The sequence below is a fragment of the Elephas maximus genome, chromosome 11 (assembly GCF_024166365.1).
Source record: "Elephas maximus indicus isolate mEleMax1 chromosome 11, mEleMax1 primary haplotype, whole genome shotgun sequence".
Classification (NCBI taxonomy): Eukaryota; Metazoa; Chordata; class Mammalia; order Proboscidea; family Elephantidae; genus Elephas; species Elephas maximus.
Window position 1 is genome coordinate 108,189,266 of NC_064829.1, and position 21,141 is coordinate 108,210,406.

Sequence of the window (21,141 nt, forward strand, 5' to 3'; positions counted from 1 at the left end):
GGAAAACTCACATCCTCTCCCTGGGCTCACCTGCACGTGGGTGAATTCAGGGAAGCTGGAGACCCACAGTGAACAGGATCCGGGGCTGACCTGCAGCTAGGAGGTCAAAGCCTAGCTTTGTCCAGGGTCAGTGCCAGGTCACACCCTGTGGAGCCTGGACAGCATCCCTGGTACATCAGAAATTGGCTGCAGGTTTCCTCGAGTCCGCCAGAGGGCAACATAACACAGGAAACAGAAATTATTTCCCCTGAGGAATGAACCTGGCTTTTGGCTGAGGTGGAGATGGAGCCTCATTTCCAGCCTTTACTCTAACAGACTTTTTGGGGTCCTTCTTAGGTGTTTTTTTTTCTTTTTTTCTTAGGTGTCAGCTCTGTCCTGCTCCTCCTTCCTGGGGCTCTGAGGACCTGTGGGGTTCCTGTGCAGCCACTCACTCCCTGCTTGGGCACAACCGTGGGGAAAGACAAGGTGTCCACAGGAAAGTCAGCTAAGCAGAAGACAGAGGCTACACAGATGGGCTGTAAGCCACAGCTCAGCCACACAGACCCCAGAGAGAGACAGTGTCCCTGAAACATCTCCCTGAGGACACGGAGCCCACAGCCCCCTGACCTCCCACCACCAGTCCTCTCTCCTCAGGACAACCAGGAAAGCTCCCCTTTTACTCCCCAGGAACTGTAACTCCCTCCTGGACACCCACATCCTATGTCTCTGTCCCTGGAAGCAGAGGCCAGACTGGTCACACCAGAGAAAGAAGGCTGGTCCCTCTCACCCATCATCACCCAGCTTGACCCTTTCAGGCATCTCTGACCTTCTGACAGGAAGTAATCCAGTCTTCCTAGTGCAGTTGAGGAGACTGGTGGCCTAGCACTTAAGAGCGTGGCTGATAACAAAAAGGTCAGCAGTTCGAATCTACCAGCCACTCACTGGAAACCATGTGGGGCAGGTCTACTCTGTCCTATAGGGTCCCTAACGGGTTAGTGCAGTTCAGAACACTGGAAAGCCCTGGGTGTCCAGCAGGTTTCTGTGTCACATGGGAAATCATCCCTGGGTTAGGGGACCCCAGCGGTTCCTTGTCTGCTGCTCACAGACCCGAGACCAGGAAATGGCAGAGGCCAATGCTGATGTGGGCGGATCATTCTCAGGAGCAGAGGTCCCTGACAGCCTGGGTATTCCAAGTGTGGTCCACAGGCCAGAAGGATCAGCACCACCTAAGAGCCTGGTAGATGCACTCTCAGGCCCACCTCGCACCCACTGAGTCAGAATCTGCATTTAACAGGGCCCTCAGACTCTACATACGCATGGGAGAGGGTGAGAAGCCCGCCCCACCACACAGATCGCTGGCTCTCAGCCTGCATGGGCATCAGCATTACCTGGGCAGCTGCTAAAGCAGCATTTCTATGGCATCACCTGGACACTGGCTGCTTTATAAAGTCCCACAGGTGACTCTGATGCACAGCCAGGTGACATCCCGGGTGACAAGAGTTCCCCAGGCTCCTGCTCTAAAGGGAAAAGCCAAATGGGATTAAAGAGAACGGTAGGGGAGAGGTGACTGTGCACCCTGACCCAGAGCTCTGGGAAATGCCCAGCCTTGGAGGCTGAGGTCCCTAGCGTTGTCCCTACCCCAACAATCAGGATGGGGTAGGAGGAAGGATAAAGGCTGAGCAGGCAAGAGGCAGCAGCAGTTTCCAGGGAACCTAAACATAAACAGACAGGAAAAGGAAAGAAGGGAACTTATGGGCCAGAAATGAAAGCGGAGGGGAGGAGAGAGGCTATCTAGGGGAGAATCCCCTCACGTGACCCGGGGAAGCTCCGCCCAGGAGGAGGCTCAGTGCAGAGGGAGGAAGGACAGCAGAGCAGACACGTCTGAGGCAGGAGCATTTATATTTCTGGAGCCAGAGCTCTTCCCCACAGAGGGCGCAAAGAGCAGGCAGCAGAGATCCATGGAGCCTCCCTCAGCATCTCCCCGCAGAGGGGGTGTCCATTGGCAGGGGTCCCTGCTCACAGGTGAGAGGGGAAGATTCTCTGGGCTGGGGGGTCAGTGACTAGCTGGGGTCTCCTGGGAGGACAAGGGTTTGGGGAGTGACAGATAGCTCCCTGTGGAGCTGCAGTGGAGGGAACACAGAAGGGGGAGGAGGGCCCAGAAACAGGAAGTGTCATTGAACAGGTATTGGTAATGGGGAGTAAAACCACAAAAGCTACATGTTTTCCAAATTAATTATCTCCTAGCACAGTGGGTAAGAGCTGAGCTGCTAACAAAAAGTTCAGAGAATTTGGAATCCACCAAGTGCTCCTTGGAAACCCCATGGAGCAGTTCTATTCTGTCCTACAGGGCCGCTATCAGTCAGAATCGACTCCAGAGCAATGATCTTGGGGAAAACAACAAATTCTGAAATACCTACCAATCTCAGAAATGGACAAATAAACACCACGACTTGTAGGGGCCCTAGGAACCTTCACTGATTCATTCCCCCAGGTATTTGCAGACCTATCTGGGCACTAGGGGTACAACACACAAGACCAGTGTCTGCACTCGTGGAGCTCATGTCTAGGGGAGAGAGAGACAGAGAAGCAAATAGACCTGTATGGGGTGTCAGGGGTTCCTAAGTGCCATGGAGGACAGAGAGCGGCGAAAGGTCAGAAAGTGAAGAGAGAGGGTCTGTAAATGAGGTGTCAGGGAAGGCAGCCCCCAAGGACACCACCAAGTGGGAGTAGGTGCCTGAGGACAGTGAGTGAGTGAACCATAAAGACACCAGGGGGAGAGTATTAGAAAAAGAGGAAATAACAGGTTCCAAGGCGCTGAAGTAATGCTGACTTAGGAAACACACAAACCCCATGTCCAAGGGCTGAAAAAGACCTGCTCAGACTCACGGGCCCCAACTTTCCACCCCAATACAACTGTCCAAATGTTGATTGACTTCTCTCATTCCCTCCTAGTCTCACTTTTAATCTTCTGGAGCCCATCCATCCCAGCCCAACCCACCATTGAATCGGTGCCACTCAATGCTGCTGAAGGAAATGATGTTCTTCTACTTCTCAGCAATCCACCAGAAGACATTTTCGTCTACATCTGGTACAAAGGGGAAAGTACAGGAAACAATGATAGAATTGTATCATATGCATCACAAACTCAAACAAAAGTTTTGGGGCCTGCCTACACTGGTCGAGAGACAATATACCACAACGGGTCGCTGCTGATCCAGAATGTCACCCTGAACCACTCAGGAGTCTACACACTACAAATAACAACCATGTTTGGTCCCACTGAGATAGCTGGACAGATCCGCGTATACCGTAAGTAACTCCTCTCTGACATCTGGGCATGGGGTGCGGTTAATTCTACTTTAAAGATCAAGATTGACAGGCCTGGACCCTTTGCAGGGCCTATACACCCCTCTGCATTCCATACTTAGGTTTTGAGCATTTAGATCAGAATTCCCTTCCCGAATCCAGACCCTGAAGACATTCACAGCAGAGTGAAGGAGACTCAGGTGGGGAGTAACTCAACAGGGGGAGATCACTCGGTCCATCCCCCTGGTCTCCTTCCTGTGAACATGGTTCTGAAAAACAGCCTAGAGGTCAGGTCCTGGCCCGTGGGGGCCCTGGGATCCTCACAGAGCAGGTCAGCACCAGAAGTCCCTGCCCCAGGCCCTGTCCCAGGCCTTCAGACTCCAGGTGATCCTGAGGAGCCTGCAGCCAGGGTTGCATCTTGGCCTCCATGACAGGTCTGGTAGAGAGGAACAATTTACTGATTGCCCAAGTCCCGGAGCACTTGGAGCTGGTGACAAGCCAGGGCTCAGCCCCAAGAGCTATTCTGGACAGCTGAGTCCCTCCCTTGAGACTCAATTTCGAGACCACAGATGGCCATGGGCCCCAGGCCATTAGCTGACTGCCCCGGGCAGCTTAAAAGACCCCATAGGAGGTCAGCATCTCCGGGAGGAAGGAAAAGGGAAGAAGATGCTACAGGCAGCTCCTTTTCGACCTAAGGGTGCCGTCTCCTTGAGACAAACAATTATAGATGCCGTTTATCTGGTTATTTGGGCAGCGCCTCTGTACCCAGCTTTAGGTCGGATAATTGTGAATATTTTAAGGTTAATTCACAGACAACGTTGCAAGCCAGATACCCCTTATCCTGTCTCTGATTTTACTGAGGAGAAACTGAGGCATGGAGGAAAATAGTCACTGAATCAGGGTCACACAGACCATGACTAGCAGATCAGAATCACACCAAGGCCTGTCTGCAGTGACAGCCCTGACCTTTCCTCCAGCCTGGGTGGCCCTATTAGAGGTGCAGACACTAAGAGCAACCACTCATTTAGATCCTTTCTTCGTAGACTCCCCAGTTCTAAGGGAGAGATTTTGTTGGGGGGAGGCGGTGTCAGAGCAAATGAATAATTAATCTGGTTTTACCCTGTAACTAAATTACTTACACCAACAATCAGTCAGTGCCAGGTATGTCCAGGCCTCCACCCCCACACAGCCAGTCCACACGCTCCCTGCTTCCAGGTTCCCAGGATGTTCAGTTACCCTGGGCCCCCGGGCACTCCAGGTGTCTGCGACCCATGGTCCCTCCCTCTGGCTGTCTGCTCCTAAAGCTGCCTCGGGGGTCAGGTCTCATGTTGACTCTGGTGCTGCTCAGTGGAGAGGGTTTCAGATGTGCTGGTCCTGTTTCTGGGTCACATGGGAACCCTTGGATCTTCGTGTCTGTGAACTCATGAACCCCCGCTGCTCACTGCCAAGGGCATTTCTGGCTATGTCTGCTCCTTCCATGTCCCTCATCTTCCTCCTCCTTCAATTCAGCTGGAATTGCCCTGCTACACAGCTTCCTCCACCACTTAACCTTTCCCCAGATACTGACAGTCATGTTCTCTTCTACCGATGCTATGGCCAGGCTCCCCTTCCCAGGAAACAGTAAAAGACAAAGAAATCAGTCTAAGCACCAGCCACTGGGAGGACTCCACCACCAGCCAATGTACCCAAGTCCCCAGGAGAACAAGCTTCCACTATGTCTCTGTCCAGGGTTCTTCCCCTTAGTGATGCCAACATGTGGGACAGGCCATGCAGGATGGATGTACACCTTGATCCATTGTCTGCACCGATCCAACCATGAGCGAAAGTCGGAGGGAATAGGTCTGCAGCCCCCAAAGCATAGACGCACGTTGTACTCATGGCTCATGTCCTTGTCTTTGGTGTGATGCTCACAGTCCCACAGTAGTTCTGAGAACTTTCTTCAGGGTGGAGCTTCCAGACCATGTGCCGTTGATTAAGTTTACTCTCTATTCCATAGCCAAATGTCTTCCTCATTACACCACCATGGTCATGAGGTGGAGTCCTCAGATGGGAGATGCATGAGCCACTGTCGCTTCAGTTACTATCACTGTGGCTGACAACCAGGCTTGCTCCTGGTCTCCCCCTGGGTGTTATTCTGCTCATGACACCCTGTCCCCAGGCCAGGCTGCCCCATCTCCTTAGGTTTAAGGACAATGAAAAGTCCCACTCGTAACCATCTCGAGAATATCCTTAAACAGGGAGATCTCAGAGAAAACACAACTGGGCTGGGCAATGAAGAATTGTGCAGCTGGAGGGACCTCAGCAAAGGCAGGTTCCACATGAGGAAACCGAGGTTGGTCAGGCAGTTAGCTAGTCGGTTTCATTAAACTCTAGTTGTTTTTACTGTTGTTGTTGTTGTTTTGTTGTTGTTTTGATGGCATCACTCATGAGGTCTAAAGAAAAGAAAGGAAACATTCTACAGGCCTCTGTCGAGTTGCCTCCCATTGTACCCGACTCTCCATGAGGCATCAGTGACAGGGAGCTCTTTTCTAAAACGATTAATATAACACATAATTTCTGCTAATGTGATGTTTTCCTCCTTTTGTACTGAGACACCTCAGAATTCCCTCTGATCAATTCTGTCCCCTTAGCAGGATCTACTCTCTCTCCCCACCCAGGAAGTCTCTGGTTTCAAACAGGCTTCAGCATCTTCCTTTGACCATAATGTGGTCCTTGCTAGACTTCAGAGCTTGGCCTAAGATGTTCCAGTGTTCTCTAGAGAAATCTTCCTTCAGACAATTGGCCTCAGATCTTTAAACCATTAATAATAATTTTCACATACAGAAGAAATTTAAACATTTAATGGAATTTATACCAGATCCACGAAACACAAATGGTCCATGAGGGCTAGATCTTCAGCAAGTTCGTGCTCCCCCTACTTGCCACCAGTAATCCCTCTGCATTTGAAACCATCGACATGCATCCCAGGAAAGATAAACATGGTCCTCACCTGCCCTTAGCCACGGGAGGAGGGACACTAAAGACCAAAGAGAACATGGTTCTGCTTCCTAAGCCAGTCAGCTACTGCCTGTTCCCTCACTCTTTCCTAGATCATTCCTTGGACTCAGCTCTATCATTTATAGGGCCATAGTATCTCGTCAGTTACAGTCAAACACCAGAAAGAACTGCCCCCCATCTTCTGGCCCCGCAGCCCAACTACTGGGCTTGTTCCTGGTCTCCTTGAGTGTAATTTCTGTTCATGAAACCTAGTCTCCAGGACAGGTTGTCCCATATCCTCAGGTTTAAGAACAATTAGAAGTCCCATCACTGCCCACATCTAGGATATCTTTGAACAAAAATCGTGTTTCGGAGAAGACACGCCTGATCTGGGCGATGTAGAACTGTACAGCTGGAGGGACCTCAGCAAGCACAAGTTCCAGGTGAGGAAACTGAGGTCGGTCAGGCAGTCAGCTGGTCAGAGAAGAGCCCAGGAGAGGCCCCGGGTGATCTCTGATCCCCAGACTGTGACTCTCCATGAACAAACACTGCTACTTCATTACATTTGAGAAAGTCTGGGCTTTTTCCCAGAGATAGAATAAGGCAGGTAGGTCTGACATTCTCTGAGCACTGGAACTGTCAGGCATTTATCTTGTACTACAAAGACCTGCTTTATATTTTAAAGACTCCAGGTTGACTGAGAGCTATGCAATGCCAGCTTTGATTGAAAGATGCTTTGGAGGAATCAAAAACACTAAATGGGATAATCTTTTCTCTGTTATCTAACAGCTGCGTTACCCACACCCTTCATCATCAGCAACAGCTCCAACCCTGTGGAGGACCAGGACTCTGTAACCTTAACATGTTACCCTGAGACTCAGAACACAACCTACCTGTGGTTGATAAACAGTCAGAGCCTCCCAGAGACTGACAGGCTGGAGCTGTCCTCGGACAACAGGACCCTTACTGTATACAGTGTCACAAGGAATGACACAGGATCCTATGAATGCAGAACATGGAACGAAGTGAATTCCCGCCGTAGTGAACCATTCATCCTAAACGTTCTTTGTGAGTAACTTCTGTTCCCACATGGCATAGGCTGCTGGCCCAAATCCACACTATCAGAGCCAGACCACATCCAACCTCTCAGGTCCAAGTACACTGGCCCTGGCAATCACTTCCTTTCCCAGGGAAATCTGGGTTGGTCTAGTCATGCCGCCAGATGAGAAGGAGAGTGGCTGGTCCTGTTTTGAGATGCTCGGGGTCAAGAACTGGGATGGGAGAGACCGGTTGATGATCTCAGATCACCCTCAGAGAAGTCAGGGGGTTATCGTGCGGGACTTTTTAAAACAAGCCTCACAGGGATGCTGTGGCCCTTGTCAGACCGGGAGCTTCCTCTTCCCTCCGGTTACATCACAAAATGGCTTTCTTCTGTTTGCTCCAGATGGCCCGGACACCCCCACCATTTCCCCCTCATACTGGTATTACCCATCAGGGGCCAACCTCACTCTCTCCTGCAATGCGACCTCCAACCCACCTGCACAGTATTCTTGGCTTATCAATGGGACCTATTTGCAATCCACACAAGTGCTCTTTATCCCCAGCATAACTGCGAGTGATGCTGGGAACTATACCTGCCGTGTCTATAACAATGCCACTGGCTTCAATAGAACCACCATCAAGACTATCACAGTCTCTGGTAAGTGGCTCCCTGGAACTTCAGCACTGAGCTCTGGGGTGGACGTTGGTCTGGTTTTCTGAAAAAAAAAATCCTTTAAGAGGTTATTTTCCAATCTGTGTCCCCTGGGAACACACAAATCCCAAAATCTGTCCCTGAGCCCTCTGACTACATCTCTTGAAACTATTCCCTCTACTTTTTCTTCTTATTTCTCAGGCCAGTCCTTGGGTCCAGCCTGGAATGTGGGGAGGGGCTCTGTCAGCCTCAGAAAGCCCTATGGAATGTCAGGGAGCTTCAGAGTGAGAGAGGAAAGAAGAGTCCTCAAGGTCTAGTGTTCTCTCTGTCACTAACTTGCCATTTTCTTTCATCTGTTTTCTTTCACTGACTCCACGTGCTATAAGGGACACACAAGTCTTCCAACAGGCTCACATGTTTTCCCAAATGAGAGGACGAAACAACCTCCACCGGGGCGATGGGCAGGAAGGAGTTCCGCCTCTCTGCTCAGACCCCTGCAGTCCCATGCACCAGCCCTGTTCTGATGCCACCTGTGGTCAGACTGGGGAGGGTGCAGTCCCCAAAGCCTGGAGGCACACTTTACTTGTGACTCCTGTCCTTGTCTTTGGTGTGATGTTCAGAGTCCCACAGCTCCTGCCTATTCCCGGACTCTTTTCTAAACCATCCCTTAGACTTGGCTCTGTCCTTTATTGGGCCATGGCATCTCATTAGTCACCATCAAAAACTGGTAAGAACTGCCCCTCATCTGAAAGCCCCACAGCCTGACCACCGGGCTTGCTCCTGGTCTCCTTAAGTGTAGTTTCTGCTCATGACACCTAGTCTCCAGGACGGGTTGCCCCATATCCTCAGGTTTAAGAACAACTAGAAGTCTCATCATGACTCACATCTGGGATACCTCTAAACAAAAAGTTGTGTTTCGCAGAAGACACATCTGATAAGGGCAGTATAGAATTGTGCAGCTGGAGGGACCTCAGCAATCAAAAGTTCCAGGTGAGGAAACTAAGGTCAGCCAGGCAGTCAGCTGGTCAGGGAAGAGCCCAGGAGAGGCCATGGATGATCTCTGATCCCCAGTCCTATGACTTTCCTTGAGTAAACACTGCTACTTAGCACTTGAGAAAGTCTGTGCTTTTTCCCAGAGACAGAATAAGGTAGGTAGGCCTTACATTCTCTGAGCACTCAAATTGTCAGGTATTTATCTTGTAATACAAGGGCCTGCTTTATATTTTAAAGACTCCAGGTTGCCTGAGAGATAGGCAATGCCAATTCTGATGAAAGATGCCTTTGCAGGAATCAAAGACACTAAACAGGGTAATTTGTCTGTTATCTGACAACAGAGTTACCCACACCCTTCATCACCAGCAACCACCCCAACCCCGTGGAAGACCAGGAATCTGTAACATTAACGTGTGGCCCTGACACTCAGGACACAACCTACCTGTGGTTGATAAACAATCAGAGCCTCCCAGAGACTGACAGGCTGGAGCTGTCCTCAGACAACAGGACCCTTACTGTACACAGTGTCACAAGGAATGACACAGGACCCTATGAGTGTAGAACCTGGAACCAAGTGAATGCCCGCCGTAGTGACCCATTCATCCTGAATGTTCTCTGTGAGTAACTTTTGTTTCCACATGGCACAGGCTGCCTCCCCAAGTCCACACTTTTAGAGCCAGGCCACGTCAGTCCTTTCAGGTCCACGTACACTGACCCTCAGCCCCTGGACACCCAGGCTGGCCATGACTTCCTTTCCCAGGTAAATCTGGGTTGGTCTAGCCATGCCACCAGAAAAGGAGGGGAGGGGCTGCTTCTGTTTTGAGATGCTCGGGGTCAAGAACTGGGACGGGAGAAACCGGTTGATGGTCTCAGAGTAGGCCCAGAAAAGTCAGGAGGTTATTGTGTGGGACTTTTTAAAACAAGCCTCACAGGGATGCTGTGGCCCTTATCAGACCGGGAGCTTCCTCTTCCCTCTGGTTACATCACAAAATGGCTTTCTTCTGTTTGCTCCAAATGGCCTGGACACCCCCACCATTTCCCCCTCATACTGGTATTACCCACCAGGGGCCAACCTCACTCTCTCCTGCAATGCGACCTCCAACCCACCTGCACAGTATTCTTGGCTTATCAATGGGACCTATTTGCAATCCACACAAGTGCTCTTTATCCCCAGCATCACTGTGAGTGATAGTGGGAACTATACCTGCCATGTCCATAACAATGCCACTGGCTTCAATAGAACCACCATCAAGACTATCACAGTCTCTGGTAAGTGGCTCCCTGGAACTTCAGCACTGAGCTCTGGGGTGGACGTTGGTCTGGTTTTCTGAAAAAAAAAATCCTTTAAGAGGTTATTTTCCAATCTGTGTCCCCTGGGAACACACAAATCCCAAAATCTGTCCCTGAGCCCTCTGACTACATCTCTTGAAACTATTCCCTCTACTTTTTCTTCTTATTTCTCAGGCCAGTCCTTGGGTCCAGCCTGGAATGTGGGGATGGGGCTCTGTCAGCCTCAGAAAGCCCCATGGAATGTCAGGGAGCTTCAGAGTGAGAGAGGAAAGAAGAGTCCTCAAGGTCTAGTGTTCTCTCTGTCACTAACTTGTCATTTTCTTTCATCTGTTTTCTTTCACTGACTCCACGTGCTATAAGGGACACACAAGTCTTCCAACAGGCTCACATGTTTTCCCAAATGAGAGGATGAAACAACCTCCAGTGGGGTGATGGCCGGATGGAGCTCTGCCTCTCTGCTCTGTCCCCCGCAAACCTGTTCACCAGCCCTGTTCTGACTATCTGTATTCAGGCTGAGGAGTGTGGAACAGGTTCAGGTGTGCTGTCTCCTAATCTTGCTAAAACAGTGCAGCCCTAAGATAGTGATGACTGGGCCAGGCTTACTCTCTATTATTTAACAAAAAGGAAACACGTTCCCTTCTGTATGTGAAGCTGCCCTGTCCCAGAAATAGACAGGACAGGCAGCCTGCCATTTCCCCCCTCAAAATTGTCTACTAGAGAGGCACCTGATTTGTTACAAAGTCACAGGAGGCCCTCGGAAAGGGTCACACAAGTGTCTAGAGAAGAAAAATTCCACCTGATGACAATGTGGATGGACATGTGGTCTGGGAAGAGGTCCCAGTGCAGATATGCAGATACTTCAGGGAGTCAGTGGGCTGCACCTATTTCCTAGTGAGGGGATAGGCCACCATGTCCTTACAGATCAATATCTAGACAGACACATAACCTCTGCAGAGGGTCAGGACCACCTTCTGGATCACCTTTCAGAGCTCACCATGGGACCTGTAATCTGGCAGAGATATCACAGGAAGAAGAGTAGCCCCAGCACCAGGCCCTCCCACAGTCACCTCCTCTGTTTCTCCACAGAGTCAGTGACAAAGCCTTCCATCCAAGCCAGCAACACCACAGTCACAGAAAATGAGGGCCCTGTGACCCTGACCTGCCTCACCAACCATGCTGAAATCTCCATCAGATGGATCTTCAAAGGGCAGATCCTGCCGCTCACGGAGAGGACGACGCTGTCCCAGGACAACAGCTCCCTCACCATAGACCCCGTCAGGAGGGAGGATACTGGGGAGTATCAATGTGAGGTCTACAACCCAGTCAGTTCCAGCAAAAGTGATCCCCTCAACCTGACTGTGACATGTGAGTGACCCCTCATCCACTCCTACATCTTCTCTGGATAGATTAACTCTACCAATGGTATACAGAACGGATCAATGTCACAGGGGCAGAATATCAGTTAAGAGACAATTACAGTAAGTAATGGTAAAGTGGTCAAGAGCTCAGTCTCTAAAACAAAGATGTTTTTAAGTGTCATATTCCAGGGCTGATATCCACTGTGCAAACTGGCACAAGGTTCTTAATGTCCTGAGCCTCAGGTTTCTCAACTGAAGATTGCAGTAAGTTCGCCTGCTTCACAAGATTGTTTTAAAGGTTTAATGCAATAATCAACTAAACCCTTAGCAAAATGCCACACAAATAGAAAATGTTCCATAAATGTTAGCTGTTATTATTCCTACTATTATCATTAAGCTTTAAGTCAGGTAGTCCTGGAGTCAAATCCTAGATCCACCTCTTATTAGCCATAAGACTTTGGGTAAGTTTTTTCACCACTCTAAGCCTCAGTTTTTTCATCTATATAATGGGAATAATGTCTGTGTGACAGGATGATTGTAAGGATCAAATGAGATAAATGTAAAGTATTTAGCACAGGGCGTGGCACATAAGCCTGTTGCCATCAAATGAATTCTGACTCATAGGGACCCTATAGGACAGAGTAGAACTCCCACATAGGGTTTCCAAGGAGTGGCTGGTGGATCTGAACTGCCAAACTTTTGGTTAGCAGATGAGCTCTTAACCACTGCACCACCAGGGCTCCAAACAGTATCTAGCATTAACAGTCAGCCTTGGGTTAACTGGTAAGGGCTAAGCCCGAAATGGTAGCAATAGAGAAAAGTAGAAACAGATGCAGAAAGTCTTATATATGGGGAAAAAGTGCATCACAGAGAAACCCATTGGGACATGATTATTGACTAAACATGGGAGGGAAAAAAGGGGGTTGAAAATTAAGTGCAGATTGCCGGGACTTTCTTCCAAGGTGGCCAACCTTTGGGTTCATAGACTAGCACTTAACCATCTGTGCCATTTTTGATAATGCCTAAAAGAAAATGCCTAAAGACCTGGGAAAATCAATGGAAGTGATATTTGGTTTTGAAACCATCTGCTAATAAAACCTAGAAAGGCTTTCTTGAAAAAAGCATTTAAAATAATTGTTGAATGGCCTTTCCGGGCCAGTCCCTTTATTCTATAATTACCGATTCTTTTAAAGAGTAAAAAAAACTATAATTTAAAATCAATTTACACAAAGTCTGGATTGAAATTATAGTGACTAGAATGGTGCCCCTTGTAGATAGATTAACTATCACACATTCAATATCAACACTGGAAATTTAATTAAAGAAAAACACTATTAAAGGGAATAAAACAACAAATGCAAAAAAAAAAAAAAAAAAAAAAAAGACTTAAGTGCAAAATTTAAGCTTCATCCGTGAGTTTTCTTGCCATTAAACAAGCAAGAACTTTATCAGGGAAAATGCCTGTAAGGGAAATGGGGCAGGAGTGGGAGGAGCCTGGGAGAGTCCCAGATCAAGACACAGATCTGATCCCTGTGAAGGAGAAAGGGAGGGAAGGAAGTTTTAGGTTGCAGTGTGGTTCTAAGGGCATTTTCACAGGGCCTATGGCGAGTCCTCGAGCCAGTCACCTATCAGAAGAAACTGTCTCCCAAAAACTGGTCTGCTGTAGCACCTCTGCTGCAGCCTGTGGGAAGCATGGTCTCTGCACAAACAGGTGGTGAATTCAGAGTGCATTAGCCTGCCCCTTTACTCAGTTAAAAACTCACCACAGGAGATCTGAGAGGTACTTATTCATGGCTGCCATACCCAGGCAACTGAGAACAAGATGTAACCACGAAAAAGTGGAAAGTCAAGAGGGAAGTTCTAATAACACAAAAATAGCCATCAGCGTTTCTCACATTTCCAAAGCCTCAAAAATATCTGAGTGCAGAAAAGCCAGGACGGAATTGAGACAAGATGGATCATCAACCTGGAAACACAGTGAGAGAGAAAAAATTGCAGGGGTAGTCCATCAACCGCCTCACAGTGACCTTCTATGAAAACTATTCCTTGATGGAATGAGTAGAGACCCTTCAAGTTGAGAGCTATTTCCCAGAGCACCCCCAATGTAAAATAATTTCCTTTCTTTTTCTTCCCGTGACAGATTATGATTCTGCTCCAGAAAGTTCTGGCCTCCCAAGTGGAACCATTGTTGGCATCGTGTTTGGAGCGGTGGCTGTGGTGGCTGTGGTAGTAACCCTGGTGTACTTTCTGTGTATCAGAAACACTACCGGGTATGATGCCTTTCCTCATGTTCTGCTTCCTCAAAGGCTGGCCGCCATGCTTAGGAGAGGGAAAGGACTCTTCTCCACCTCTGCCTCTGGGCCTGGGCCTCCTCTTCCTCCTTCCTAAACTCCTGCTTCTCAGCATTAAGGCCTCCTGGTCTCTGCCTCCCTGGCCTTCATCTCCCTGTACCCCATTGTCTCTTGGACATGGATATTCCCATCCCCATCTGCATTTAGAGGGGAATGCCCAGTTATGTTCTTCTGTTCCCCAGTCAGGGAAGCCAGGGTTCAAAAGGGGAAAAAATGAGGAAATGAAAGCAACAGCAAGAGAAAGTGAGCCAGGTGCTCTGGTGACCACAGTAGCAGAGGAGGGAGGGATAGGACAGGAACTGAATCTGAGAGAAAGCAGACACAGCCAAAAGACCTCCTGACAATAAATATAGTGAGGGAAAAAAACAGTATCTACTCCTTGGGAAAACAAAAGGGGAAAGGTCTCAGGGTAGAAGTAGACTCAGAAGCCGTTGATAAAGAATGGGAGCACTCATGGCTCAACAGTTAAGCACTAGGCTGCTAACTGAAAGGTTGGGGGTTAGAACCCACCCAGTTGCCCCACAGGAGAAGAACCTGAAGATCTGCTCCCACAAAGATTGCAGCCTAGAAAACCCTATGGGGAAGCTCTACTCTGTCACGTGGGGTCTCTGTGAGTCCCAAATCGACTTGATGGCACAGGACAACAACAACAAATATGCACATTTAGCAAGTGGAAAGGAGTCAACACTAGAAGAGATAGTGGTTAGACTGAAGAAACAAGGCCCTAAAGGAAAGGTAGTACCAACGGTGGTGTAAATGAACATTGAGGAGTTTGCTGCTGAACTGTCCTTCTGAATTCAGGAAGCAACGTTCCTATGTTGGCAATAGCAGTCACGATGTCTGATATTTATTTAGGGCAAGCGACCAGCGCGATAACACAGAGCACAAACCCTCAGCATCCAACCACAGTAAGTAAAGCCACTCACCCGATGAGAGCTGGAAAGATCCACCACATGCCCTACCCTAGCAGAGAACCCTGGATCCCCAAATCCTGCCTTCTGAATTTTTACAGAGGGATCTCTGTTTCCCAACTTTAAGTTGGAATAGGTCTTTACACCCTTCCTTACCTCAAAAGGTTCCCCTGAGACACAGCCCCAGGAGCAATGCTCACTCTGTCCAGGCCAAGCAGGCCTGAGTAAGATGGACAAATTTCCAGGAGTCATTTCCTCATCCTTACTCTTTCCCCTCCTGCCTCTATTATGGATGTGGGCATTCTCCCTTGGTGAGAGTTTTCCCTGTCTTGTGGGTGCTCCTGGTGCCGTGGGTCTCATTGCCCCTCCTTGCCTCTGGATCCTGTTCCTCAGAATGCATATGGGCAAAAATCAAGGCCTGTGAACTGGTAGAATCCTCAGAAGTGGACTGAGGCTTCCTGCGGCTCTATACCTGCCCCTCCTCTGGCACTAATGCTGCTGGACCACAGGCTCTAAGGAAGCGGAATTCCTTAACTGATCATGGGCCACCCCCATTGCTTACCATCTCCACCACCTGCCCCCTCCTTCAGCAGAAATCACAACAGCCTAGGAACACACTGTTCTAAGGCTGTAAGTCAGCTTTGCATTTTCACGGATTTGAAACTCTTCTTTTCCTTCCCCAGGTCAGGACCATTCTGACACGGTAAGCATAGCCAGTTTCACTGGCTCATTTTCTCATGGAAATATCTCTGAATGAAATGAGTTATTCTGTTTGTCTGTGTGAGTGTGTGTGTCTGTGTGGTGAAAGTATACACAATAGAACATACACCAACTCAACAATTCATACATGTACGATTCAGTGACATCGATTACATTCTTGAAGTTGTACAACCATTCTCCCTATCCTTTTGCAAATCATTCCAACACAATTAACATAAACTCAATCCCCTCTAAGTAAAATCCCTAGAATGAGTTATCCTTGAAGTCACAAATGTGAGATTATGTTTGGGTTAAAGTTCCTCAATGTAGCAACGAAGAAATATTGGTTAATGAGTCTACCTCACAGCAAGAAGTTGGATTTTGAAATTATGCCCACCCTGTGTTTGAATCCTGCCTGTGACTCTTGGTAGCTCTGTGTCTTCGGACAAGTAACTTAATCTCTTTGACTCTCAGCTTTGTCATCTGTAGTTTTCTGCCTTCCTTAAGGAAAGCTGAAGGAATTAAACATCATATGTCAAGGACCCAGCACAATGTCCAGCACAAAGAAGGCACTAAATAATTCTCTACCTTCTGTCTGATCCTGCTCTCACTGTCAAAAGATAATTCCCATGATAAAGAACTTTCTGAGGTCCTATTTCCTTTATAATAATTTTACAAACTTTTCCTCATCTTAATCTTTTAATACAGTGCACATATATACTGAAAAATGCTTAAAACATAAGTATACCTTCACAATGTATGAACTTTCATGAAATGAACACACCCATGTAAGCAGCACCTACCCCTAAAAAAACCCTTCCAGTCATTGCCCACCCAAGAGTAACCACTATCCTGACTTCCAATGCTCTAGATTAGTTTTACTGATTTTCTCTCATATAAATGAAAACTCCTGTATATCCTTGTATGTGTCTGCCTATTTTTGTTCAATGTTATGTTCTGTGAGATTCACTCACATTGTCGTGGGTATCTATAGTTTGTTCATTCTCATTGCTGTATTGTCTTCCATTGTATGAATACTATGATGTATCTCTTCTAATGACCATTCAACAGGAGTTTACCAAGCAGAGAAGAGATAATGGGTCACAAAAGCCCTTCTCTGAAGCTAAAAGTTCCAAAGTGGTGATAGTAAGTGGTGCTGAAACACACTAGGTCAGGTGAGGGCATGACCCTTGACATTGATTTAATTGTTTCTCATGCGTTTCAGGACAATGAAGTTGCATATTCTTCCCTGAACTTCAAGGCCCAGCAACCAGAGAAATCGACTTCAGCATTCCCATCCCCAGCAGCCACAGAAACAATCTATTCAGAAGTAAAAAAGAAGTAATGCAACTTGTCCTGCACTGCTGATGTATTTATTCCAAACCTCTCTCATCCCCATCACCAGGAGATCCCTTTACCCTCAGAGGAAAAGGAAAGAAGCCCCCACCGCCACCTGTTCACTCCCTAACACTGTACCTCCAGGCTACCAGGTCACAGCCCCTCCCTCAGTAGCAATAGACGTCATTGAAATTTGGCAAAGCCAATTTGGAGAAGAGTTCCTAGAACCTCCCCATCCTTCCCCTGACTCGATGTTTTAAAACTTACCTCTTCAAAGCACACTCACTCCTTCCCACATGAGTCCTGTCCCATCAGAGTCTAACTTTAATTTGCAGTAACCTCAAGACTAATGTGCAGGGAAAAGAGAGAAAAAGTAAAAGCAGCAATTGCTTCTTCTGTCTCTCCAAAGCCCAGTGTGAAAATCAAATATATAACCAATACTGTACTGAGAAATTCTACACCTCTGTCCACTGTCAGGTTTGTCTACCTATAGGATCAGGGCCTAAGTACTTTGCTAAGGTAAGGATACCAACGAAAACTCTGGCAAGCCTGTCTCAAGAGAACCCACTAGAAGCAACTAGAAAAACTATTTGCCAAGATCTACAGGCAATTCCTAGTGGAAAATGCAAAAGTACATGTATCTTTCCTGTCTTTATGGACTTTATACAAGGAAATGCCCACAGAGAGAAGGCTATAGCTTTAGGAGGGAGACAGTTGTAACACAGACAATCTGCTGGGGACTTGAGAAAAGAATCAGAGAACTACCCTTCAGAGAATTATTTAAATTATTGTTAATAAATGCAAATTTTGGGGTATTGGGTGTTCATCATTTCTCTGAGACATTCTGCTATTTTAATTTTTGTAACCACTTATTATTTCTCTAAAAGAGGTTATTTTAATGTACTTTACCTATATAGGCCAATCTGACTTTGGTGAAAGATTGGTTAAAGAAGCTGCCAAAATCCCTCAGGTTCCCTTGGCCAGGAGCTCCTCCAGGCTTCTTTATTAGGGGCTCCAAATAGAAAATAGCAAGGAGAGGCTTTCCTCATTCCTGTCTAGAAATGGATCTAACTCAATTTCTGGGCATCTCAGACCAATCTCCAACAACCACTCTGTTCCACATTTCTGCCTGTGCATCCCACCTTCCATTGTGTCTGTCTGCCCCCTCGCTCTTCTCAGGAAACCTTGGCTTCTGCCAAGGTGTGTTTGGTTCTTGAGAAGTGGGAGCCCCGTAAAAGGAACACTGTCACTCACACTGTTGGCACTGGGTACAACTTAGAAAGTTGCGCTGGTGCTGATGCCTCTTGGGGACAAGGGCTGTGAGCGGGTATTAGGACATGAGAGGAAGATGATGACAGAACCTCAGGTTTCTTAAACAGCCTCTGAAATTTCTGTTTTCTCTGATAGGGTCTATGGGTTCCCATGTGCCTTAGAATAAAAAGGGAGAAGGAGAGGAAAATGTACTTCCCACCCAACCTTCCTCTACACAGACAGAATTTCTTTGAGGCTGTTAGAAGAAATATTTTATTGGATATTGAATACCTTATGTCATGCTTTGCCTAAGAGACTTCCTCTTACAGGGTTAGTTGGGAGTTCTGTGAACTCAGGTACCTCTTTGAGGGTTTTCCAGCCCTGATACACACTGTAGACTTCCCCTCATCCTCTCTATGCTGTGTTATTTAATTTTGCCTGGCTAAGGCCACTTCTGAATTACTTTTAAAATTTATTTGCTCTTTATTTGTAATAAAAATTATATATAGCAGAAAAGAACATGCTGCCTCACAGCTGATACCTTATAGGCAGAAGAAAGAGGGTATAAATTTCTCAATGGGGAACTGGAATAAGTATATTTCTAAATCTGAAGACATCTGCTCTAGTGACCTGAAAGCAACAGGCCATAGCTCCAACCTGCCTGGAAGGAACTGCCCGCCTTCCTCTGGAAGAGAAGATGATTCCATGAGTGAAAGATCTCCTGAGCCTCTTTATTAGGGGCAAACAATACTGCCCACAGAGGAAGTTCCAGCCACTCAGATTTAGCAATACAGCTCATTCACAAGGACCTCCACAGGTTCAGTCATATGGAATTCTTTCTAGCATCTTCAATCTCTTCATTTTTTCCCAGCTCCTATTTTTTCTGCCCTCTTGGAGGGTCACATCTCTTCTAACATGAATAACCTTCATTTATTAATTTCACTAAGTATTAATCTATTATCTCATTCCCCTTCCCTTCCAAACAATTGAAATATATGCTACATCCACTGCCTTTCCATGTCCTCATCATCTAATTTCTCCTGACCCTCTGCAGTAATACCTCCATTCACAAGACTATTGGAAGCAACATAAAATTAGTATCTCTTGGCCAAATTCAAAGATATTTTCACTGTCCTAACACTTTTCACTTTTACAACATTCGAGACCACAGATTTTTTCTTTCTGGAATTTCTCCTTCCACCGCCACCTATGAGCATGCCCACACCAGATTTGGTACTTAGACAATTCTAGTCTCCCTCTACTCCACTCGTCTTTCTTCAGCTTCGGTAACCTCTCTGCAGAAATCTCTAGCCTCAATTACTTTCAAGATCTCACATCACCCACATCCAAATACCTTCTGAAATTATTCCTCATCAAACTGACTCTCCCCAAGCGCTTGTTCATTTCTCTCAGTGAAACCACTGAGAAACACCCAGTCTCCTCTCCTTCTGTTTCCCAGATTCAATGTGTCATAGATTGAATTGTGTACCCCCAAAATATCTGTCAACTTAGCTAGGCTATGCTTCCCAGTAGTGTGTGATTGTTCACCATTTTGTCATTTGATGTGATTTTCCTGTGTTATAAATCTCACCTCTGTGATGTTAATGATGTTAATGATGTTCAAGCCTCAAGTTGCAATAGTGAAGGATTCTATGCGGAAAATATTAAATGACACAGGAAGCATCAAAAGAAGATAGAAGGAATATGCAGAGTCATTACACCAAAAAGAGTCAACATTCCACCATTTCAAGAGGCAGCATATAATTAGGAACTGATGGTTCTGCACTGAAGGCATTGACGAAAAACAAGCCTCCAGGAATTGACACAATATCAATTGAGATGTTTCAACAAACGGATGCAGTTCTGGAAGCACTCATTCATCTATGCCAAGAAATTTGGAAGACACCTACCAGGCCAACCGACTGGAAGAGATCCATATTTATGCCTATTCCCAAGAAAGGTGATCCAACCGAATGTGGAAATTATAGAACAATATCATTAATATCACACGTAAGGAAAATTCTGCTGAAGATCATTCAAAACTGGCTGCAGTAGTATATCAACAGGGAACTGCCAGAAATTCAGGCTGGTTTCAGAAGAGGACGTGGAACCAGGGATGTCTTTGCTGATGTGAGATGGATCCTGGCTGAAAGCAGAGAACACCCGAGGGATGTACCTTTGTTTTATTGACTATGCAAAGGCATTGAGCTGTGTGGATCATAACAAATTACGGATAACATAGGGAAGAATGGGAATTCCATAACAATTGTGCTCATGAGGAGCTGTATATAGATCAAGAGGCAGTTTAAGTCAGGAAAGGTGTGCGTAAGGGTTGTATCTTTTCACCATACCTATTCAATCTGTATGCTGAGCAAGAAGCTGGACTATATAAAGAAGAACAGGGCATCAGGATTGGAGGAAGACTCATTAATAACCTGTGTTATGCAGATGACACAACATTGCTTGCTGAAAGCGAAGAGGACTTGAAGGACTTACTGATGAAGATCAAAGACCACAGCCTTCAGTATGGATTGCACCTGAACATAAAGAAAACAAAAACCCTCACAACTGGTCCAATAAGCCACATCATGATAAACAGAGAAAAGATTGAAATTGTCAAAGATTTCACTTTATTTGGAGCCACGCTCAACACCCATGGAAGCAGCAGTCAAGAAATCAAAAGACTCATTGCATTGGGAGAATCTGCTGCAAAGGACCTCTTTAAAGTGTTGAAAAGCAAAGATTTCACCTTGAAGACTAAGGTGCGCCTAACTCAAGCTATGGTGTTTTCAATCGCGTCATATACACTTGAAAGCTGGACAAGGAATAAGGAAGACGAAAGAAGAATCAAGGCCTTTGAATTGTGGTGTTGACAAAGAATATTGAATATACCATGGACTGCCAAAAGAACGAACAAATCTGTCTTGAAAGAGGTATAGCCAGAATCCTCCTAAGAAGCAAGGATGGCGAGACTGTGTCTTACATACTTCAGACAT

At 46.8% G+C, this 21,141-nt stretch overlaps 1 protein-coding gene and 1 long non-coding RNA gene across 2 annotated transcripts in view; one reads left to right on the forward strand and one right to left on the reverse strand.

Annotated features, from left to right (window-relative positions):
* Window positions 1-21,141, forward strand: part of LOC126085423 (hemicentin-2-like) — a 418,976-nt gene that overhangs the window by 204,507 nt on the left and 193,328 nt on the right. The window contains 3 exon segments of the mRNA XM_049900797.1: window positions 2,932-3,288; window positions 7,051-7,329; window positions 7,706-7,960. Of these exon segments, the coding sequence (XP_049756754.1) occupies window positions 2,932-3,288; window positions 7,051-7,329; window positions 7,706-7,960 (891 nt within the window).
* The window catches only part of LOC126085440 (uncharacterized), a 197,088-nt gene that overhangs the window by 1,706 nt on the left and 174,241 nt on the right, over window positions 1-21,141 (reverse strand). The window lies entirely within an intron of this gene.